We start from the raw sequence: 25,597 nt of genomic DNA on the forward strand, positions 1-25,597 counted from the left end.
GCTAGAGCTACGAAAATTTGGAGACAAATGTAACAGCCCACGATGTACAAAAAAGTCTCTTGGTGCCATGTGCTAAACCCAACAGGAAGTCCCGTAGGGGCCGGGCATCACATTTTGAGCTAAAAAACTCCTCTTTAACGAAGCATTCCCGGTTGTACGTTTCACCTAGCGCTATGATAATTTAGAGGCATACATAAGAGCCCACGATGTACAAAAAAGTCTCTTGGAACCATGTGCTAAACCAAACAGGAAGTCCGCCATTTTGATTTATGATGGGATTTGTAGACTTTTTTTTGTGGCCTTTTTTAGGGGTCATATTTTAACTCCTCCTACAAAATTCATCCGACCGTGTTCAAACTTGGTGTGTTTCATCTTAAGATGTTTAAGATGCAAATTTATCGAAAGTTTTTTATTTTGTCGCACGCTGCTGCTATAGCGATGCATTGGTTGCCAAGTAAAGTGCTGCTTTGTTTTTTTTTATCTATACATGTGTGAAAACTCGTGAAACTTTGCACACACATCAGACTTGTCATTAACATGAATTTTTAGAGATTTCTTGTGCAATTTGCAATAAATCGCACCCTCTATACATTTTTTATGGAGCATTTCCGATTGGATGATTCAAGCGCAAAATAACTAAAGATGACTTGACTTGACCTAGATTTGTGAAAACTCAGAGGCATACCTATTATATTATTATTATTTTTTGTACCTTACAAGATTATCTCTTGTGCCACATTAAACCCCTTTGCAGGCCTGAGCCAAACCACGGTCCATACATTTGATACCACTGCTTTATTTCAATGGTCAAGTACTTCATAACCACACCTACTTATGCTTGTCCTTGCATATATAGTAGACAACAAAGAGCTCTTTCAACAAAAGACATTTCCATCTACAAAGTCATACAAGGTAAGCACTCTATAAATTCTGCAATCACTACACTTCTATTCCTAAATTATCACTTCAAATACCAACAATGGTTAATACAGCTACAAATTTCTTGTATGTTTATGAAGTATGATACTGTATTTATTTCTACTCCTTTGCTTTTCTACAGAACATGAACAAATCAACAAGCAAATTCTCTTTTGATAAAGACCCTCTAATCATCTCCATACGCAAAGATTGCCAACTTTTTTCCGTAAGTATACAATACATAAACTAAACAGGACAACTTTCTCAATCATATACAGTATGCCATACATATATGTATTAAGTTCTCATTTATTAACAGGTTTGTTAAAGGCACCTTTAGTGTGTTTTTCTGTTTGTAATGTTTCTCCACGAGCACGTCTAGCCATTGATATCATGTAGAACACATATGCTAACCTTTTAGAGACAATTGAAGCTTACTTGCACAGTAGCCACTATCTTAACCACTTAATTCACATGTCTACTTGACAACTTATTACATGTAGTGAAATGGTACTTTGTGCGTCTTATGCTTTTTTCTGAACACTGCTTTTCAACTCTTTCCTTAAAACCAATACATGCGGCACTGTTATACTGTATAAATATATATGTCCGTGTGTATATATAACCATTTATGTACCTGTCGTATCCTTACTTTTATTCATCATTTCATCACACAATCCTAAAACATTGCTTTTTGACCCAGAGGATTCAACTATACCATTTTTGCGTGTCTTATTACTTACTAGCTATATTATTTATTAACGGGCAAAAACTATGAATATAAGATCACCGTCAAATATTACGTCTGTAATATCCATATACAGTGCATTACATAATATGCATTTGTATTAAGACACTACCATGCTAAAAATATGCACACGACTGTTCTGTAAACTACACCTAAGACAACCAAACTTCACAGATCTAACATGATTCTTCATTCTTTTTTGTTCTACAGATGTATCAAATGCTGCCACACAGACAGAAGAAGCCACTGAGGACATGCACGAAGACGATGATCACAATATAACAGGACAGGTTAACCCCCCTGAAGTTTTAGCCCGCAGATCAAAGCGTCCTAGGACTAATTCATCCATGGAGGTTACATTATCCTAAGACAGACTACGTGCTAACCCAAACTCTTTGACCCCAAGGGATTCATCTGTCCCAGAAAACTTTTACACTAAAGAGTTTATCTGTCCTAGGGCGCTGTTAACCCCAGGTTAAAGTGTTATTTAATCTGTCCTGTTACAACAGCTATACATAAACAGCTGCATTCCTCTCCTGTTCCATCTCTCGCAATTCTTTCATCTCTTTTTCTCCTCTACTTATACCTATGCTTGCTCATGTGCTTTTTTCCCCTTTAGATGATGTCATTGGTTAGCCTGCTTCAAAGCTACATTTTTTCTTGAATAACTGTCACACATTTACTGTTTGCTGGACCCTACAAAACTGTCACAATACTTCACTATGTCATGAATACGTATGTGTTGCACAGCGACACCACATTAAGAGTCATCAAAAAGCTTTTTATTTGATCACACACCATCTCTGTGCCATGCAATGTTTTCAAATAAACAGATGCTGGTTTTGAATATCAAACGAGCGACTTTTCATGAAACTTTGCACACACATCAGAAAGTCCACACTTTTGAATTTATTTTGGGAATTGTGCATCATTTTTGGCCTTTTACTGCACCTTTTTACACACAAGGCACGGCAAATGCATTTCTATTTTCCATGGTCCTTGTCTATTTAACAGTACCCCAACGTGCAAGTCCCCCGACTTGCATATACCCCAACGTGGCCCGGGTTGCGAGGGCCCTTTATAGCTGCTCGCAGCTCTAGTTCTTCTTCTTCTTCTTCTTTTTCTTTGTTATTATTCTTTTCCGCAAACAACCACATTTTTTGAGGCACTAAACATGAACGAAAACTCACCAAACTTTACACGCAGATCGGGCCTGGCGAAAAATTTGATATTTTAAAGTCGCCATACATGATAACAGAAAAATGGCTCTGTAGCGCCACCTACATAGGTTTAACGGATCCCTGTCCCCCTACGATTGTCCTATGGCTACGAAAATTGTGTGGCACCTGTAGCACATCCAGATGAACAAAAACCTCTTTGATATGTGTACCCTAAAATAGACAGGAAGTGAGGTATGAGTATTTGAATGTCCAATTTTGGCCCATTTTTGCACATTTACAGGGGTCATACTTTTGCCCGCTTCTACTACACGGTTAACCCGATTGACTTCAAACTTGGGCTGTACCATCTCAACACCTGGGACAACATCATGGTAAAAAATCTAAAGTTTTTGACATACTATATGACGGTGGCGGGGCATCAAATTTACAGTTTCAAAATTCTTACTTAACTAAGCATTGCCGGTGGTACGTTTAATTGAGAGCCACGAAAATTGGTACACATATGTAACAGACTATGATCTACAAAAAAGCCTGTTGGTGCCATATGCTAAACCTAACAGGAAGTCCGCCAGAGGCGAGGCATCAAATTTTGTGTTTCAAAATTCTTATTTAATGAAGCATTCCCGGCTGTACATTTCACCTAGAGTTACCAACATTTGAAGACATATGTAACAGCCCTCAAGGTACAAAAAACTCTTTTTGAACCATATGCTAAACCTAACAGGAAGTCCGCCATTTTGATTTACTTTGGAACGTGTTGCCATTTTTTGGGCCATTTCATAGGGGTCTTATTTTAACGAACTCCTCCTACAGAGTTTATCCGATCATCTCCAAACTTGGTGTGATTCATCTTAAAATGTTGAAGATGAAAAGTTATTGAAAGCTTTTTATTTCGTCGCACCCTGTTGCCGTGGCATGCACAGATTGCGAAGGAAAAAATTCCCTCTTAATGAAGCATTCCCAGTTGTACGAAGCAGCTAGAGCTACGAAAATTTGGAGACAAATTTAACAGCCCACGATGTACAAAAAAGTCTCTTGGTGCCATGTGCTAAACCCAACAGGAAGTCCCGTAGGGGCCGGTCATCACATTTTGAGGTAAAAAACTCCTCTTTAACGAAGCATTCCCGGTTGTACGTTTCACCTAGCGCTATGATAATTTAGTGGCATACATAAGAGCCCATGATGTACAAAAAAGTCTCTTGGAACCATCTGCTAAACCAAACAGGAAGTCCGCCATTTTGATTTACGTTGGGATTTGTAGCCATTTTTTGTGGCCTTTTTTAGGGGTGATATTTTAACGAACTCCTCCTACAAAATTTATCCGACTGTCTTCAAACTTGGTGTGCTTCATCTTAAGATGTTTAAGATACAAAGTTATCGGAAGTTATTTATTTTGTCGCACGCCGTTTCATGGCGATGGATTGTTTGCCAAGTAAAATGCTGCTTTTTTTTTGTTGGTCTAAACATGTGCAAAAACTCATGAAACTTTACACACACATCAGGCTTGTCATAAGCATGAATATTTTAGAGATTTCTTATTAAATTTGCAATAAATGCTTCAATAGCGCCCTCTAGACATTTTTATGAAGTCTTTCCGATTATATGATTCAGCTAGATGTGTGAATATTGGCAGGCATGCCTAATATATTCAAAAAGTATTCTATATAGCCATGTGCCAATCCATTTTGATTTTATTTTGTTAATTGTGCATCATTTTTGGCCTTTCCATGAAACTTTACAAACACAAAGCATGGCAAAAACGTTTAAAATTTAGATGGTTTCCTATTTGACAGTACCCCAACATGCCAGTACCCCGACGTGCAAATACCCCAACGTGGCCCGGGTTGCGAGGGCCCTTTATAGCTGCTCGCAGCTCTAGTTCTTCTTCTTCTTCTTCTTCTTCTTCTTCTTTATTCTCCGCAAGCGATCGCGATTTTGGGTACCTAAACATTCACGAAAACTCACCGAACTTTGCACACTCCTCAGGCCCGGCGAAAAATTTGATATTATTAAGTCGTCATAACAATGCGACTCGATAGCGCCCCCTAGCGTAGAAAAATAAAAACCAAGCCCGGCACGTTTGAGCTAGAGCAACAAAAATTGGCAGGCACGTGTAGCACCCCGAGACGCACAAAAAAGTCTATTGGGACCATGTAGCTAAAATGTACAGGAAATGAGCTATGAATTTTTTTATGTCCAATTTTGGCCTATTTTGGCACATTCACTGTGGTCATGCTTTTTCCCCCTTTGCAAACATTTTTCATCCAATTGACTTCAAACTTGGCATTTATCATCTCAAGACCTGAGAGAACAACTGGGCAAAACATCTTGCCTTTTTGAAATACTATATGACGGGGGCGGGGCATCAAATATTGCCTTTAAAATTTCATTTGTCCAGAAAGAGCAAATGCTTAATAACTCCCATGTTCAAGCTCCAAAAAATCTCAAACTTCTCAGGCAACGTAATAGTCACGGCCTGAAAACATCTATATGATAAAATTCAGTTATACATATAGCGCCACCTAGTGGTTACAATAAATGTCATACTTTACGTTTTTAGCTACTGTGCTGAGCTTGTTGAAGGGATCCATTTGAAAATTGGTCAGAAAAGCCTTAAGATGTTGATCATGCCCCACACCGAATATTGTAACTTTTCGCCAAAGGGCGTGGCCGCTACGGTGACGCAAAGTCTGAAGATTTTTCGTGAAAATAAAAGCTGCATTAACTTGACCGAGATGATCCTATCTTCTCAAAATTTCACACATTTGATGAGAGTCCAGCCCTAAAGACATCTACTGACTTATATTTCATCTAACTGATAGCGCCACCTAGTGGCAATTTTTTTTCTTACGAATTTTCTTCTACGTTTTTCTCCAAACACGTTAACTGGACCTACCTCATATTTGCTCAGATGAGGGTTTCGGCCTTCATGATGTCACAACACGAAGTTTGTGAGTTTTCGCGAATTGCTGTGGGTGTGGCTAAGCGCTGTTCGCCAAGAAAACAACGCCAGTTTTGAGGGTCTAAACATGCACAGAAACTCATGAAACTTGGCACACACATCTGGCCTGGTAAAATGAGCAATATTTTATTGTTGATTGTGCTATTTTTACAAAAATGACTCAATAGCGCCTCCTAGAAGTTTTTAACGAAGCAGCCCCGGTTGTACGTTTAAGCAAGAACGACGAATATTTTTAGGTGTATGAGGGAGCCCAAGACCTACAAAAAAGTCTCTTGGACCCATATGCTAAAATGAACAGGAAGTGAGCTACGAATTTTTGAATGCCCCATTTTTGACAATTTTTGCACATTCACAGGGGGCAGACTTTTGCCCACTTCTCCTACACGTTTCATCTGACTGAGTTAAGACTTGACCTGGACCATGTCAAGACCTGAGCCAACGACAGGGGGAAAAGTCTTGACCTTTCGAAATACTATATGATGAAGGCGGGGCATCAAAATTTGTGTTTCGCACTGAAAAAGGATATGCTTAATAACTCCCCGGTACATGCTCCAAAAAATCCCAAACTTGACATGTATGTTTATCGTCAAGGCCTGAAGCTATCTCTATGACAACATTCAGTTATATATGCAGCGCCACCTAGCCCTTGAGGCATAAAAAAAAAATACCCCACATACGGTATTTTGTACAAAAAATGTAAACTCATTCTAAGTGTGATAACTAAGTCATTTATGAATATTCTTTTAGTTTCCACCACTCAAAATGTTCAGTGGCATCAGACTTATCCAAACATATATATATTTTTATTTATTTTTGATAGCCTCTGTGGACATTAAAAGCAATATCGTGAATGAAGGATATGCTTAATAACTCCACGGTACATGCTCCAAAAAAAATCCCACACTTGACATGTATGCTTATAATCAAGGCCTGAAGGTATCTCGATGACAACATTCAGTTATAAATACAGCGCCACCTAGCCCTTGAGGCTTATATAAAAAAAAAAACCCACATACGGTATTTTGTACAAAAAAATGTAAACTCATTCTAAGTGTGATGACTAAGTCATTTATGAATATTCTTTTAGTTTCCACCACTCAAATTGTTCACTGGCTTCACACCGATCCAAACGTATGTACGTTTCCATTTTGTTTTATTCATTTTTGATTGCCCCTTTGGACAATAAAAGTAACATTGTGCAATGAGGACAACGAGCGATGATGTATATATACACTTTTACAAAAAATACCAATCAGGGCAACTCATTGCCTAAAAATAAAAAAGGACGCTGATTTTTGCAGGTCTTAACAATCCCCAAAACCCGTTGAGCTTGACACACACTGGCAAAAAAAATATTCTACATGTAAACGTTTATTATGCCATTTTCAAAGAATTTTGCTTCCAATATGCCAGTACCCCAACGTGCCAGTACCCCAACGTGCCAGTACCCTAACGTGCAAGTACCCCAACGTGCAAGGACTCCAACGTGGCCCGGGCTGCGAGGGCCCTTTATAGCTGCTCGCAGCTCTAGTTATTCTTCTTCTTCTTCTTCTTCTTCTTCTTCTTTATTCTCCGCAAGCGATCGCGATTTTGGGTACCTAAACATTCACGAAAACTCACCGAACTTTGCACACTCCTCAGGCCCGGCGAAAAATTTGATATTATTAAGTCGTCATAACAATGCGACTCGATAGCGCCCCCTAGCGTAGAAAAATAAAAACCAAGCCCGGCACGTTTGAGCTAGAGCAACAAAAATTGGCAGGCACGTGTAGCACCCCGAGACGCACAAAAAAGTCTATTGGGACCATGTAGCTAAAATGTACAGGAAATGAGCTATGAATTTTTTTATGTCCAATTTTGGCCTATTTTGGCACATTCACTGTGGTCATGCTTTTTCCCCCTTTGCAAACATTTTTCATCCAATTGACTTCAAACTTGGCATTTATCATCTCAAGACCTGAGAGAACAACTGGGCAAAACATCTTGCCTTTTTGAAATACTATATGACGGGGGCGGGGCATCAAATATTGCCTTTAAAATTTCATTTGTCCAGAAAGAGCAAATGCTTAATAACTCCCATGTTCAAGCTCCAAAAAATCTCAAACTTCTCAGGCAACGTAATAGTCACGGCCTGAAAACATCTATATGATAAAATTCAGTTATACATATAGCGCCACCTAGTGGTTACAATAAATGTCATACTTTACGTTTTTAGCTACTGTGCTGAGCTTGTTGAAGGGATCCATTTGAAAATTGGTCAGAAAAGCCTTAAGATGTTGATCATGCCCCACACCGAATATTGTAACTTTTCGCCAAAGGGCGTGGCCGCTACGGTGACGCAAAGTCTGAAGATTTTTCGTGAAAATAAAAGCTGCATTAACTTGACCGAGATGATCCTATCTTCTCAAAATTTCACACATTTGATGAGAGTCCAGCCCTAAAGACATCTACTGACTTATATTTCATCTAACTGATAGCGCCACCTAGTGGCAATTTTTTTTCTTACGAATTTTCTTCTACGTTTTTCTCCAAACACGTTAACTGGACCTACCTCATATTTGCTCAGATGAGGGTTTCGGCCTTCATGATGTCACAACACGAAGTTTGTGAGTTTTCGCGAATTGCTGTGGGTGTGGCTAAGCGCTGTTCGCCAAGAAAACAACGCCAGTTTTGAGGGTCTAAACATGCACAGAAACTCATGAAACTTGGCACACACATCTGGCCTGGTAAAATGAGCAATATTTTATTGTTGATTGTGCTATTTTTACAAAAATGACTCAATAGCGCCTCCTAGAAGTTTTTAACGAAGCAGCCCCGGTTGTACGTTTAAGCAAGAACGACGAATATTTTTAGGTGTATGAGGGAGCCCAAGACCTACAAAAAAGTCTCTTGGACCCATATGCTAAAATGAACAGGAAGTGAGCTACGAATTTTTGAATGCCCCATTTTTGACAATTTTTGCACATTCACAGGGGGCAGACTTTTGCCCACTTCTCCTACACGTTTCATCTGACTGAGTTAAGACTTGACCTGGACCATGTCAAGACCTGAGCCAACGACAGGGGGAAAAGTCTTGACCTTTCGAAATACTATATGATGAAGGCGGGGCATCAAAATTTGTGTTTCGCACTGAAAAAGGATATGCTTAATAACTCCCCGGTACATGCTCCAAAAAATCCCAAACTTGACATGTATGTTTATCGTCAAGGCCTGAAGCTATCTCTATGACAACATTCAGTTATATATGCAGCGCCACCTAGCCCTTGAGGCATAAAAAAAAAATACCCCACATACGGTATTTTGTACAAAAAATGTAAACTCATTCTAAGTGTGATAACTAAGTCATTTATGAATATTCTTTTAGTTTCCACCACTCAAAATGTTCAGTGGCATCAGACTTATCCAAACATATATATATTTTTATTTATTTTTGATAGCCTCTGTGGACATTAAAAGCAATATCGTGAATGAAGGATATGCTTAATAACTCCACGGTACATGCTCCAAAAAAAATCCCACACTTGACATGTATGCTTATAATCAAGGCCTGAAGGTATCTCGATGACAACATTCAGTTATAAATACAGCGCCACCTAGCCCTTGAGGCTTATATAAAAAAAAAAACCCACATACGGTATTTTGTACAAAAAAATGTAAACTCATTCTAAGTGTGATGACTAAGTCATTTATGAATATTCTTTTAGTTTCCACCACTCAAATTGTTCACTGGCTTCACACCGATCCAAACGTATGTACGTTTCCATTTTGTTTTATTCATTTTTGATTGCCCCTTTGGACAATAAAAGTAACATTGTGCAATGAGGACAACGAGCGATGATGTATATATACACTTTTACAAAAAATACCAATCAGGGCAACTCATTGCCTAAAAATAAAAAAGGACGCTGATTTTTGCAGGTCTTAACAATCCCCAAAACCCGTTGAGCTTGACACACACTGGCAAAAAAAATATTCTACATGTAAACGTTTATTATGCCATTTTCAAAGAAATTTTGCTTCCAATATGCCAGTACCCCAACGTGCCAGTACCCCAACGTGCCAGTACCCTAACGTGCAAGTACCCCAACGTGCAAGGACTCCAACGTGGCCCGGGCTGCGAGGGCCCTTTATAGCTGCTCGCAGCTCTAGTTATTCTTCTTCTTCTTTATTCTCCGTAAACAATCGCGATTTTGGGTACCTAAATATTCACGAAAACTCACCGAACTTTGCACACTCCTCAGGTCCGGCGAAAAATTTGATATTATGAAGTCGTTATAACAACGCGACTCTATAGCGCCCCCTAGCATAGAAAAATAAAAACCAAGCCCGGCACGTTTGAGCTAGAGCAACGAAAATTGGCAGGCACGTGTAGCACCCCGAGACGCACAAAAAAGTCTATTGGGACCATGTAGCTAAAATGTACAGGAAGTGAGCTATGAATTTTTTAATGTCCAATTTTGGCCTATTTTGGCACATTCACTGTGGTCATGCTTTTTCCCCCTATGCAAACATTTTTCATCCCATTGACTTCAAACTTGGTATTTATCATCTCAAGACCTAAGAGAACAGCTGGGCAAAAAGTCTTGCCTTTTCGAAATACTATATGACGGGGGAGGGGCATCAAATATTGCCTTTAAAATTTCATTTGTCCAGAAAGAGCAAATGCTGAATAACTCCCATGTACAAGCTCCAAAAAATCTCAAACTTCTCAGGCAACGTAATAGTCACGGCCTGAAAACATCTATATGACAAAATTCAGTTATACATATAGCGCCACCTAGTGGTTACAATAAATGTCATACTTTACGTTTTTAGCTACTGTGCTGAGCTCGTTGAAGGGATCCAGTTGAAAATTGGTCAGAAAAGCCTTAAGATGTTGATGATGCCCCACACCGAATATTGTAACTTTTCGCCAAAGGGCGTGGCCGCTACGGTGACGCAAAATCTGAAGATTTTTCGTGACAATAAAAGCTGCATTAACTTGACCGAGATGATCCTATCTTCTCAAAATTTCACACATTTGATGAGAGTCCAGCCCTAAAGACATCTACTGACTTATATTTCATCTAACTGATAGCGCCACCTAGTGGCAATTTTTTTTCTTACGAATTTTCTTCTACGTTTTTCTCCAAACACGTTAACTGGACCTACCTCATATTTGCTCAGATGAGGGTTTCGGCCTTCATGATGTCACAACACGAAGTTTGTGAGTTTTCGCGAATTGCTGTGGGTGTGGCTAAGCGCTGTTCGCCAAGAAAACAACGCCAGTTTTGAGGGTCTAAACATGCACAGAAACTCATGAAACTTGGCACACACATCTGGCCTGGTAAAATGAGCAATATTTTATTGTTGATTGTGCTATTTTTACAAAAATGACTCAATAGCGCCTCCTAGAAGTTTTTAACGAAGCAGCCCCGGTTGTACGTTTAAGCAAGAACGACGAATATTTTTAGGTGTATGAGGGAGCCCAAGACCTACAAAAAAGTCTCTTGGACCCATATGCTAAAATGAACAGGAAGTGAGCTACGAATTTTTGAATGTCCCATTTTTGACAATTTTTGCACATTCACAGGGGGCAGACTTTTGCCCACTTCTCCTACACGTTTCATCTGACTGAGTTAAGACTTGACCTGGACCATGTCAAGACCTGAGCCAACGACAGGGGGAAAAGTCTTGACCTTTCGAAATACTATATGATGAAGGCGGGGCATCAAAATTTGTGTTTCGCACTGAAAAAGGATATGCTTAATAACTCCCCGGTACATGCTCCAAAAAATCCCAAACTTGACATGTATGTTTATCGTCAAGGCCTGAAGCTATCTCTATGACAACATTCAGTTATATATGCAGCGCCACCTAGCCCTTGAGGCATAAAAAAAAAATACCCCACATACGGTATTTTGTACAAAAAATGTAAACTCATTCTAAGTGTGATAACTAAGTCATTTATGAATATTCTTTTAGTTTCCACCACTCAAAATGTTCAGTGGCATCAGACTTATCCAAACATATATATATTTTTATTTATTTTTGATAGCCTCTGTGGACATTAAAAGCAATATCGTGAATGAAGGATATGCTTAATAACTCCACGGTACATGCTCCAAAAAAAATCCCACACTTGACATGTATGCTTATAATCAAGGCCTGAAGGTATCTCGATGACAACATTCAGTTATAAATACAGCGCCACCTAGCCCTTGAGGCTTATATAAAAAAAAAACCCCACATACGGTATTTTGTACAAAAAAATGTAAACTCATTCTAAGTGTGATGACTAAGTCATTTATGAATATTCTTTTAGTTTCCACCACTCAAATTGTTCACTGGCTTCACACCGATCCAAACGTATGTACGTTTCCATTTTGTTTTATTCATTTTTGATTGCCCCTTTGGACAATAAAAGTAACATTGTGCAATGAGGACAACGAGCGATGATGTATATATACACTTTTACAAAAAATACCAATCAGGGCAACTCATTGCCTAAAAATAAAAAAGGACGCTGATTTTTGCAGGTCTTAACAATCCCCAAAACCCGTTGAGCTTGACACACACTGGCAAAAAAAATATTCTACATGTAAACGTTTATTATGCCATTTTCAAAGAAATTTTGCTTCCAATATGCCAGTACCCCAACGTGCCAGTACCCCAACGTGCCAGTACCCTAACGTGCAAGTACCCCAACGTGCAAGGACTCCAACGTGGCCCGGGCTGCGAGGGCCCTTTATAGCTGCTCGCAGCTCTAGTTATTCTTCTTCTTCTTTATTCTCCGTAAACAATCGCGATTTTGGGTACCTAAATATTCACGAAAACTCACCGAACTTTGCACACTCCTCAGGTCCGGCGAAAAATTTGATATTATGAAGTCGTTATAACAACGCGACTCTATAGCGCCCCCTAGCATAGAAAAATAAAAACCAAGCCCGGCACGTTTGAGCTAGAGCAACGAAAATTGGCAGGCACGTGTAGCACCCCGAGACGCACAAAAAAGTCTATTGGGACCATGTAGCTAAAATGTACAGGAAGTGAGCTATGAATTTTTTAATGTCCAATTTTGGCCTATTTTGGCACATTCACTGTGGTCATGCTTTTTCCCCCTATGCAAACATTTTTCATCCCATTGACTTCAAACTTGGTATTTATCATCTCAAGACCTAAGAGAACAGCTGGGCAAAAAGTCTTGCCTTTTCGAAATACTATATGACGGGGGAGGGGCATCAAATATTGCCTTTAAAATTTCATTTGTCCAGAAAGAGCAAATGCTGAATAACTCCCATGTACAAGCTCCAAAAAATCTCAAACTTCTCAGGCAACGTAATAGTCACGGCCTGAAAACATCTATATGACAAAATTCAGTTATACATATAGCGCCACCTAGTGGTTACAATAAATGTCATACTTTACGTTTTTAGCTACTGTGCTGAGCTCGTTGAAGGGATCCAGTTGAAAATTGGTCAGAAAAGCCTTAAGATGTTGATGATGCCCCACACCGAATATTGTAACTTTTCGCCAAAGGGCGTGGCCGCTACGGTGACGCAAAATCTGAAGATTTTTCGTGACAATAAAAGCTGCATTAACTTGACCGAGATGATCCTATCTTCTCAAAATTTCACACATTTGATGAGAGTCCAGCTCTAAAGACATCTACTAACTTACATTTCATCTAACTGATAGCGCCACCTAGTGGCAATTTTTTTTCTTACGAATTTTCTTCTACGTTTTTCTCCAAACACGTTAACTGGACCTACCTCATATTTGCTCAGATGAGGGTTTCGGCCTTCATGATGTCACAACACGAAGTTTGTGAGTTTTCGCGAATTGCTGTGGGCGTGGCTAAGCGCTGTTCGCCAAGAAAACAACGCCAGTTTTGAGGGTCTAAACATGCACAGAAACTCCTGAAACTTGGCACACACATCTGGCCTGGTAAAATGAGCAATATTTTATTGTTGATTGTGCTATTTTTACAAAAATGACTCAATAGCGCCCCCTCGAAATTTTTAACGAAGCAGCCCCGGTTGTACGTTTAAGCAAGAACGACGAATATTTTCAGGTGTATGAGGGAGCCCAAGACCTACAAAAAAGTCTCTTGTACCCATATGCTAAAATGAACAGGAAGTGAGCTACGAATTTTTGAATGTCCCATTTTTGACGATTTTTGCACATTCACAGGGGGCAGACTTTTGCCCACCTCTCCTACACGTTTCATCCGACTGAGTTAAGACTTGGCCTGGACCATGTCAAGACCTGAGCCAACGACAGGGGGAAAAATTTTGACTTTTCGAAATACTATATGATGAGGGCGGGGCATCAAAATGTGTGTTTCGCAATGAAAAAGGATATGCTTGATAACTCCCCGGTACATGCTCCAAAAAATCCCAAACTTGACATGTATGTTTATCGTCAAGGCCTGAAGTTATCTCTATGACAACATTCAGTTATATATGCAGCGCCACCTAGCCCTTGAGGCATGAAAAAAAAATACCCCACATACGGTATTTTGTACAAAAAATGTAAACTCATTCTAAGTGTGATAACGAAGTCATTTATGAATATTCTTTTAGTTTCCACCACTCAAAATGTTCACTGGCATCAGACTTATCCAAACATATATATATTTTTATTTATTTTTGATAGCCTCTATGGACATTAAAAGCAATATCGTGAATGAAGGATATGCTTAATAACTCCACGGTACATGCTCCAAAAAAAATCCCACACTTGACATGTATGCTTATAATCAAGGCCTGAAGGTATCTCTATGACAACATTCAGTTATAAATACAGCGCCACCTAGCCGTTGAGGCTTATATAAAAAAAAATAAAAAAATACCCCACATACGGTATTTTGTACAAAAAATGTACACTCATTCTAAGTGTGATAACTAAGTCATTTATGAATATTCTTTTAGTTTCCACCACTCAAATTGTTCACTGGCTTCACACCGATCCAAACGTATGTACGTTTCCATTTTGTTTTATTCATTTTTGATTGCCCCTTTGGACAATAAAAGTAACATTGTGCAATGAGGACAACGAGCGATGATGTATATATACACTTTTACAAAAAATACCAATCAGGGCAACTCATTGCCTAAAAATAAAAAAGGACGCTGATTTTTGCAGGTCTTAACAATCACCAAAATCCGTTGAGCTTGACAGACACTGCCAAAAAAAATATTCTACATGTAAACGTTTATTATGCCATTTTCAAAGAAATTTTGCTTCCAATATGCCAGTACCCCAACGTGCCAGTACCCCAACGTGCAAGTACCCCAACGTGCAAGGACCCCAACGTGGCCCGGGCTGCGAGGGCCCTTTATAGCTGCTCGCAGCTCTAGTTAGGGCCCGAGCAGCGACCGCTGCGAGGTCCCTATTGTTTTTGTAAAAATTATTATTATTATTATTATTATTATTATTATTATTATTATTATTATTATTATTATTATTATTATTATTATTATTCTTTATTCTCCGCAAACAATCGCGATTTTGGGTACCTAAACATTCACGAAAACTCACCGAACTTTGCACACTCCTCAGGCCCGGCGAAAAATTTGATATTATTAAGTCGTCATAACAATGCGACTCGATAGCGCCCCCTAGCGTAGAAAAATAAAAACCAAGCCCGGCACGTTTGAGCTAGAGCAACAAAAATTGGCAGGCACGTGTAGCACCCCGAGACGCACAAAAAAGTCTATTGGGACCATGTAGCTAAAATGTACAGGAAGTGAGCTATGAATTTTTTTATGTCCAATTTTGGCCTATTTTGGCACATTCACTGTGGTCATGCTTTTTCCCCCTTTGCAAACATTTTTCATCCAATTGACTTCAAACTTGGCATTTATCATCTCAAGACCTGAGAGAACAACTGGGCAAAACATCTTGCCTTTTTGAAATACTATATGACGGGGGCGGGGCATCAAATATTGCCTTTAAAATTTCATTTGTCCAGAAAGAGCAAATGCTTAATAACTCCCGTGTTCAAGCTCCAAAAAATCTCAAACTTCTCAGGCAACGTAATAGTCACGGCCTGAAAACATCTATATGATAAAATTCAGTTATACATATAGCGCCACCTAGTGGTTACAATAAATGTCATACTTTACGTTTTTAGCTACTGTGCTGAGCTTGTTGAAGGGATCCATTTGAAAATTGGTCAGAAAAGCCTTAAGATGTTGATTATGCCCCACACCTAATATTGTAACTTTTCGCCAAAGGGCGTGGCCGCTACGGTGACGCAAAGTCTGAAGATTTTTCGTGAAAATAAAAGCTGCATTAACTTGACCGAGATGATCCTATCTTCTCAAAATTTCACACATTTGATGAGAGTCCAGCCCTAAAGACATCTATGAACTTTATTTCATCTAACTGATCGCGCCACCTAGTGGCAATTTTTTTTCTTACGAATTTTCTTCTACGTTTTTCTCCAAACACGTTAACTGGACCTACCTCATATTTGCTCAGATGAGGGTTTCGGCCTTCATGATGTCACAACACGAAGTTTGTGAGTTTTCGCGAATTGCTGTGGGTGTGGCTAAGTGCTGTTCGCCAAGAAAACAACGCCAGTTTTGAGGGTCTAAACATGCACAGAAACTCATGAAACTTGGCACACACATCTGGCCTGGTAAAATTAGCAATATTTTATTGTTGATTGTGCTATTTTTACAAAAATGACTCAATAGCGCCCCCTAGAAGTTTTTAACGAAGCAGCCCCGGTTGTACGTTTAAGCAAGAACGACAAATATTTTTAGGTGTATGAGGGAGCCCAAGACCTACAAAAAAGTCTAATGGACCCATATGCTAAAATGAACAGGAAGTGAGCTACGAATTTTTGAATGTCCCATTTTTGACAATTTTTTCACATTCACAGGGGGCAGACTTTTGCCCACTTCTCCTACACGTTTCATCTGACTGAGTTAAGACTTGACCTGGACCATGTCAAGACCTGAGCCAACGACAGGGGGAAAAATCTTGACCCTTCGAAATACTATATGATGAAGGCGGGGCATCAAAATTTGTGTTTCGCACTGAAAAAGGATATGCTTAATAACTCCCCGGTACATGCTCCAAAAAATCCCAAACTTGACATGTATGTTTATCGTCAAGGCCTGAAGCTATCTCTATGACAACATTCAGTTATATATGCAGCGCCACCTAGCCCTTGAGGCTAAAAATACCCCACATACGGTATTTTGTACAAAAAATGAAAACTCATTCTAAGTGTGATAACTAAGTCATTTCTGAATATTCTTTTAGTTTCCACCACTCAAATTGTTCACTGGCTTCACACCGATCCAAACGTATGTACGTTTCCATTTTGTTTTATTCATTTTTGATTGCCCCTTTGGACAATAAAAATAACATTGTGCAATGAGTACAACGAGCGATGATGTATATATACACTTTTACAAAAAATACCAATCAGGGCAACTCATTGCCTAAAAATAAAAAAGGACGCTGATTTTTGCAGGTCTTAACAATCACCAAAACCCGTTGAGCTTGACACACACTGGCAAAAAAAATATTCTACATGTAAACGTTTATTATGCCATTTTCAAAGAAATTTTGCTTCCAATATGCCAGTACCCCAACGTGCCAGTACCCCAACGTGCCAGTACCCTAACGTGCAAGTACCCCAACGTGCAAGGACTCCAACGTGGCCCGGGCTGCGAGGGCCCTTTATAGCTGCTCGCAGCTCTAGTTATTCTTCTTCTTCTTCTTCTTCTTCTTCTTCTCCGTAAACGATCGCATTTTTGAGGGCCTAAACATTATGAAAACTCACCAAACTTTGCAGTCTCTTCGGGCCCGGCGAAAAATTTGATATTATGTAGTTGCCATAACAATGCGACTCTATAGCGCCCCCTAGCGTAGAAAAATAAAAACCAATCCCGGCCCGTTTGACCTAGAGCTACGAAAATTGCCAGGCACGTGTAGCACCCCGAGACGCACAAAAAAGTCAGTGGAAGCCATTTCCTAAAATGTACAGGAAGTGAGCTATGAATTTTTTAATGTCCAATTTTGGCCTATTTTGGCACATTCATTGTGGTCATACTTTTTCCCCCTTTGCAAATATTTTTCAGCCAATTAACTTCAAACTTGGCATTTATCATCTCAAGACGTGAGAGAACAACTGGGCAAAAAGTCTTGCCTTTTTGAAATACTATATGATGGGGACGGGGCATCAAATATTGCCTTTAAAATTTCATTTGTCCAGAAAGAGCAAATGCTTAATAACTCCCATGTTCAAGCTCCAAAAAATCTCAAACTTCTCAGGCAACGTAATATTCACGGCCTAAAAACATCTATATGATAAAATTCAGTTATACATATAGCGCCACCTAGTGGTAACAATAAATGTCATACTTTACGTTTTTAGCTACTGCGCTGAGCTCGTTGAAGGGATCCAGTTGAAAATTGGTCAGAAAAGCCTTAAGATGTTGATCATGCCCCACACCGAATATTGTAACTTTTCGCCAAAGGGCGTGGCCGCTACGATGCCGCAAATTCTAAAGATTTTTCGTGACAATAAAAGCTGCATTAACTTGACCGAGATGATCCTATCTTCTCAAAATTTCACACATTTGATGAGAGTCCAGCCCTAAAGACATCTATGAACTTATATTTCATCTTACTGATAGCGCCACCTAGTGGCAATTTTTTTTCTTACGAATTTTCTTCTACGTTTTTCTCCAAACACGTTAACTGGACCTACCTCATATTTGCTCAGATGAGGGATTCGGCCTTCATGATGTCACAACACGAAGTTTGTGAGTTTTCGCGAATCGCTGTGGGCGTGGCTAAGCACTGTTCGCCAAGAAAACAACGCCAGTTTTGAGGGTCTAAACATCCGCAGAAACTCATGAAACTTGGCACACACATCTGGCCTGGTAAAATGAACAATATTTTATTATGTATTGTCCTATTTTTACAAAAATGACTCAATAGCGCCCCCTAGAAATTTTTAACGAAGCAGCCCCGATTGTACGTTGAAGCAAGATCTACGAAAACTTTTAGGTGTTTGAGGGAGCCAAAGACCTACAAAAAAGTCTCTTGGACCCATATGCTAAAATGAACAGGAAGTGAGCTACGAATTTTTGAATGTCCCATTTTTGACGATTTTTGCACATTTTCAGAGGGCATACTTTTGCCCGCTTCTCCTACACGTTTTATCCGACTGACTTATGACTTGACCTGGACCATGCCAAGACCTGAGCCAACAACAGACGGAAAAATCTTGACTTTTGGAAATACTATATGATGAGGGCGGGGCATCAAAATTAGTGTTTCGCAATGAAAAAGGATATGCTTGATAACTCCCCGATACATGCTCCAAAAAATCCCAAACTTGACATGTATGTTTATCGTCAAGGCCTGAAGGTATCTCTATGACAACATTCAGTTATATATGCAGCGCCACCTAGCCCTTGAGGCAGGAAAAAAAATACCCCACTTACGGGATTTTGTACAAAAAATGTAAACTCATTCTAAGTGTGATAACTAAGTCATTTATGAATATTCTTTTACTTTCCACCACTCAATATGTTCACTGGTATCAGACCGATCCAAACATACGTATTTTTTATTTAGTTTTATTTATTTTTTGATCGCCTCTATGGACAATAAAAGCAACATTGTGCAATGAGCGATGTACGAGCGATGATGTGTGTATATATACTTTTACGAAAAATACCAATCAGGGCAACTCATTGCCTAAAAATAAAAAATAAGACGCTGATTTTTGCAGATCTTAACAATCACCAAAACCCATTGAGCTTGACACACTCATCACACCTGGCAAAAAAAAAATAAAATCCACATGTTTATCATGCCATTTTCAAAGAAATTCTGCTTCCAATGTGCCAGTACCCCAATGTGCAAGTTCCCCAACGTGCAAGTACCCCAACGTGGCCCGGACTGCGAGGGCCCTTTATAGCTGCTCGCAGCTCTAGTTCATTTTATTATTCCTTTGGCCCAGCCCCAAAAGTTGGGTCAAATAGAATAGCCAACAAAACAAGCCAATCTTTGGGCTTGTTTTTGACAAAACAACCCCTTTCGCCACTGCAAATTGTTTTTTTTTTTTTTAGACAATTTTTTGGGGGTCAAAGAAATAACAAAGGCTTGGTTGGTTTCCTTTATGACCCTATTTGGACATAATTGTTTTTACCATTCCCACTGCTCACCTCCCACAGCATTATTTACCTATGACACCTTGGACATTTTGAGTCTCAATCCGTACGATTTTTCTAAGAGCGAAAATGCATTGTTTTGATTTGACTTACCTTTCAGTGTTTAAAACGCAGAAGACAGGATTGTGATAGCTGTAGTAGGTTTGCAGGACACCGAATGAAGAGCACACTGAGGTCGAGAGACAAAAATGAGGTCAAGCAATGTGTTTTTGTCAGTGGTAGGAGTAGAAATGAGTTGTGTGTACCCTTTTGAGAGAAACATCTCAAGAATGTGCTTGGATGAGGATGATAGCACATTTTCATTGAAATCTCCACATACCAAGATCTGATGATGGTCCATCACTTCAAGGTAGTGTAGCAAACTTTGCAGGTTTGTCAGAAATGTGCCCAGACTGTGTCCTGGAGGCCAGTAAACAGCAACGATCAACATATTGATGGGAGCTTCAAGTTTCACAACAACAAACTCAATATCAGTCACATTCTGTACATATCTCTTTTCCTGGGCTGTGATGTGATTTTTTACACAAATACCTACACCACCACCACGATTTGTTGCCAAGTCGGGACACTTTGAATAGGAAACACTTCAATTGCGGTGAAACATTGTGTAGCCTTCCAAGACAGCCTCTCCAGCAGCCAATGACCCCTGCAGGTGTGTTTCTGTCAAGCACAAAACATCAGCAAAATGCAGTTCGTGGTGACACGTGATATCCTGTGCATGAAAAACCAGTCCTTCGGTGTTATGATGGATGATGACTAGGTTGTTTACTGGCTTTACTGTAGGCATCACGTGACAGAGCGGCATCACATGGTCCAGGGAAACCTCTGTCATCTCAGCGAGTGCGACAGTAATTTCTGGGTTCGCATGAATCCTTCTCTCGTCCATATACACAATATGTAGACCACTGAGTGACATCACTCTGCTGAGAGCAACATATCCCATGCCGTGCTCAAAGACACCTTTCAGCGACACCACTGCTTGAGATGTTGTCATTCCTTGCACTTTGTGAATTGTACAGGCAAAAGCGAGCTTAATGGGAAACTGCAGACGCACCACTCCAGATTTCTTCATCTTTTCCTCCTGTCTGTCAATGTATACAATGTTGTCAGCAGCACTTGTCATCGTCACACGATCCAGTACCAGCCCAAGTTTCTGCACACGTGCTTCATTCGGATAATTCACCAAATTCACAACTTTAGCAAATGTGCCATTGCAAAGACCTGCTTGTACATCAATATTGCGTGTGATCATAACACAAGCACCAATTGCAACTTTTATTGAGTCCGGTAACTCAGTCTTAGCTCCTTGGACAGGAGTACCTTGTCTTGCCATTCTGCCAGTTCTTTCGTCTTTCTTGTAGTCATCTGCATCAATTTTCACAACGTCCACGTGAAGCAGACTCAACATGTGTGAGTTGTGGTTATCTACTTGTTTATTGGTGGCGTAAACATGCAGTGCATCCTTTGGACACTTTTCTGGAGGAGTGTAAGTTGTAGCAAGCAAAGCTCTGTCTAGTCCCGACAGTTCATCAGACTTCTCTTTGACGCGGAGTCGGTTCAGCAGCTCGGCAAAAGGGACATCATCTGTCTGCCTCATGATTTCAGTCAGTGTGATCATTTTAAAGTTGTCACGCCAGTGGACAAGCCGAGTGGGATCGTAGACACACAAAGGTTTGGACTGTCTCACAGGAGGAAGCTGATAGAAATCGCCAACCGCAATAACAGACATGCCACCAAAAGGCAAGTTGATTCCTTTGATTTGTTTCAACCTGGCATCCACATACGCAAAGAGGTCTTTCGACACCATGGAAATCTCATCGATAATGAGAATTTCAGCGATTGACAGCTCTGCTCTTACTTCGTCCAGTTTATTGCCCAGGCCGTGATATGGAGGTTTGAGACTTCTCGGCAGTTTGAGTAGACAGTGCAGGGTGGACCCGGAAATGTTGAGGGCTGCCGTACCAGTGAAGGTGGCGAGAATCACCGTCGATTTGGAAATGTATGCTTCCTCAGCCAGTCGTGGTAATCTCTGCAGCATTTTTGTAGCCTCTGCATCGATACATTTGATTAGATGTGACTTGCCAGTCCCAGCACCACCATTGATGTAGTAGAAGAACTGCTGTGGCTTTAAGCCACACACACGTTTTATGCACCAGCTTCTGACCTGGTAGAAGACGCATGCTTGCTTTTGGTTCAGATTCCGATACATATTGCGCAAAATTGTTGGATCGATGGCAGCAGCTTCTGTTGTGATGGACATTTCCGTCGCGCCAGACCTGATGTTGCAGTCTGGGACATTTTCCTCCGCGTCATTGGGTTCATCTCTCGCATTGAGTTCCTCGATGCATTCAAGTCTTTGCAATTCATTCTCGGGAGCCAGGTGGCACCATTCATTGATGATGAGCCCACTGTCCTCCACCTCTTGGATGGCACGGTCAATGTCTTTGCTGTGCTTCTCATACCTTTCTCTGTTTCTGTTGACAATTTCGTGCACAAGCTCTGGAAATTCAGCAGCTGGTAACCGTACATATGCATTGTTGTAAAACAACTGGTATGTCGGAAAGCGTGGAGATTTCAGCTGGCAGTCGGCACAATGAGGCAGGTACAGCTTTAGCAGGGGAAAGTAAAATTCCTCTGGCTTTTTCTCCTGTGAGAATTTACAGTATTTGATGACGGCAGGTTTCCCTTTTCTTTTTTGGACAAATCCCATGTCGTTGAGCAGGGCAAAAACATTTTTGCCTTTCACTTGTTTGCCATACACAATTCTGCATGTTGACGCAAAATCAGCCAAGCACATTGCTTCAAAGTCATCCATTTGAGGTCTGCATTTATATTTTTCTGGCAAGCCAGTCATCCACACGTCGACAGACTCCTGCGTTTTGCCCTCAAGGTGTGAGAGAGGATAGCTCATTTTCAGTGCATTGTCACTTGTTTGTACAAACACCACGCTGCGGGACGCTTGCTTCATATGGAGGCCACATACACGTGCAGTGGCCTCCTATGCTGAGATCTCCCGTTTCTTCAAATACAATTGCATTATCTGGCGCATTTCATCTTGCTCATTGACATTTTCATTGCGAGAGTTTTCAATAACTGATTTTCAGATATTGGCTCAGACCGTATGTATGCAGATGTATGCAATGCATGAATATGCATTCAGGATGTATTGAATGTCCATATTGGCGTTCCAGGCAAGAAGCAGATGTCGATTGTAGTTGTTCACCCAGCAGTCCTTTGGATCTCGCTTGAGCACAACAGAACTCTTTGCGGCTGTCATGTGCAAACATTCCATGTACTCATCAATGGTGAGCTCACACCTAGTCAGGAGCTGCGGCAAAGTCAGGGATGCCGTTTCAGGTTCATTCAGCAAACGCTTCACACGAATTAGCTTGGCGTTTGACGCTGCCTGCTTCTCTTTGTGTTGCTATTGTTACACAGACGAAAATGATGGGCCAAGTCATCTGTCGTGCAACATATTTACATTCTTTATTCTCTCCACTGTAGCCTGTCAAAGCACAATAATACACCAGTAAAACAGTGTTCGCGGTGCGCGACCATGTCATGCGTCATCCTCTACTGACTCGTCTTCTTCGACATAGCTTGAAAACACTTCTAATGCACCATATGACAATCATATAGCTACCATTACACAGTTAAATTCACATACAGAACAGTTTCTTTTTCAAGAAATTACCATATGCATTTTACTCTGAAACAAACACTGAAATAACATTCATCAGTGGCTTTGAACCCTGTTTTAATTCACTATTATACTATTCACTTAACTATTAATGCCCAACTATATTTTCTATTGTTGACAGAACAATATATATATTTTCTCTTAATACAAAACACAAAATGTGGACAGTTACGGCGTCCATCACTGGCTAATGAATGAATTCACGCCAATACAAATCAACACGTGTGGTCTTTAGCACACGCTAGCATAACTACAATTAGCTTAGCTCACTCATACAAGTAACACTAATGTCTCATTACAAGACATGTACCGCTTAACATTGGTTACGGTCACTCCTCACATACATCATACGCATTTCTGAGCAGTAGTTACAATAACTTCTCTCATTTCAACACACGCGGACATCGTGTTCATTTCAGCGTTCGCGCCGGACTTTGTGTCCGCCATTACAAGCATACATCGTACGTGGCTCACTTCTACAAGCTCTTAAACATGTACCTCTGCAATCCAGCTCAACATGTGACATTCTCAAACACTTATAATCATTTTCTACCATTGTCTATCACTTACATTTTACTTAGGAAATATCTTACCTGTCAAAGCACAATAATACACCAGTTAAACCGTGTTCGCGGTGCGCGACCATGTCATGCGTCATCCTCTACTGACTCGTCTTCCTCGACGCCAATCAGTCATACACTGCGGATACGCAAGCTTCTAAGCACCATCTGGTGGCGAAAACCTATATTGCACTTTGATGTCAAATAGACACTAAACAGTTGTTGTCTCAGTAGAAAATGACTTTTAAACATAAATTATAAATTATGGGGGGCAACTATTTCTGTGTATTCACTTTTACCATAGTGCCACACTCTTGATTTTCTTCATCACAGACTTCAGGTCTAATGATCATTGTGCTATCACACGGTTGTCTGGGATAACCAAAACGGCAGTCGGCACCAAGAGTTTTCACACACGTTTTTGAATGAGTCTTGCTGTGCATCTGAACTTCTGAGACTATTCGATGCAATTCGGGCTCCTTGCCTGGGTCCGGCAGCTCAGCTGTGATGTATTGAGACACAAATACACAAATTTCTTCATCAGAGGCGTCATCAAATACTGGGGCACCTTCAACCCATATGAGGCAATGAATGTGAGGACTTCCTCTGTGTTGGAATTCTAATCTAGTAAAAAAGTCAATGACTTTACCAATCGGTTTTGCCGAAGACAGGATCAGATCTCTGAACAGAGCTTCCACGCGTTTGTCAAACATGCGCATCGCTGTCACTGGATTGCTGCGAAGAATTTCACACTTTGTGTCCTAGTCGAGGTCTGCGAAATTCACTTCTTCACCTTGCTGTGCTTTGATGGCAGTGATGACTTCTTCCCAACGCATTTCAGCAGCAGAGAATGTGCAAAAGAAAGTAGTGTGCCCAGCTGTCGGATCATGGCCAAAAGATCTTTGGTGGTTCGTTCCCAATGGGCTGGCGTGCCTCTCAATGGTGTCATGAAGCGCAATGCATCTTTGTTGTATATCAGTTTTTCAACCTCCCGTTTGTCTTGCAGCATGGCATTGTTTATTCTACGACTATCTCTGGTAAAAGGTGTACCTTTGTGTAGCTGTATTCTCATGCTTGATGTCGCCTGGTAGATTTCAGTCACAAACTGAGCAAAGAACAAGTAGTTAGTATCACGAGCAAAACGATCATCCACGCAACACAGTCTTGTTTTAAAATACTTGCTTGGAGTACGTTTTCGTTCTCTGTCGTCATCAAGGGTGTTTTCCCCAGTTGGAAACTGTACTGGAAATGCCATGGCCTCAAGTTTCGGAGTCTTGAAAAAGCTCACTGGGTTATTTCGTTCTGCGGGGGCAACAGAGTAAATTCCCTCAGTAAAACT

General features: G+C 40.3%; 1 protein-coding gene and 1 long non-coding RNA gene across 3 annotated transcripts in view; one reads left to right on the forward strand and one right to left on the reverse strand.

Annotated features, from left to right (window-relative positions):
* LOC144006639 (uncharacterized) overlaps window positions 1-20,395 on the reverse strand; it is a 196,255-nt gene extending 175,860 nt beyond the window's left edge. The window contains exons 1-2 of one of the 2 annotated variants that reach the window (XM_077505589.1): window positions 20,318-20,395; window positions 20,092-20,167 (exon numbers count right to left, since the gene is read on the reverse strand). Coding sequence is in view for 1 of the 2 variants with exons in the window: in XM_077505588.1 (XP_077361714.1) it covers window positions 20,092-20,167; window positions 20,244-20,301 (134 nt within the window). In the remaining variant the exon portion in view is untranslated. Of the gene's footprint in view, window positions 1-20,091; window positions 20,168-20,243 lie in introns of both variants that reach the window. The other variant, XM_077505588.1, reaches the window with a different exon arrangement.
* Window positions 979-2,520, forward strand: LOC144006680 (uncharacterized). Its single transcript, XR_013279900.1, has 2 exons — window positions 979-1,144; window positions 1,877-2,520. It is a non-coding gene; the product is annotated as an uncharacterized LOC144006680 (long non-coding RNA).
* Window positions 20,396-25,597: the final 5,202 nt, after the last annotated feature.

The sequence above is a fragment of the Festucalex cinctus genome, chromosome 18 (assembly GCF_051991245.1).
Source record: "Festucalex cinctus isolate MCC-2025b chromosome 18, RoL_Fcin_1.0, whole genome shotgun sequence".
NCBI classification, from domain to species: Eukaryota; Metazoa; Chordata; class Actinopteri; order Syngnathiformes; family Syngnathidae; genus Festucalex; species Festucalex cinctus.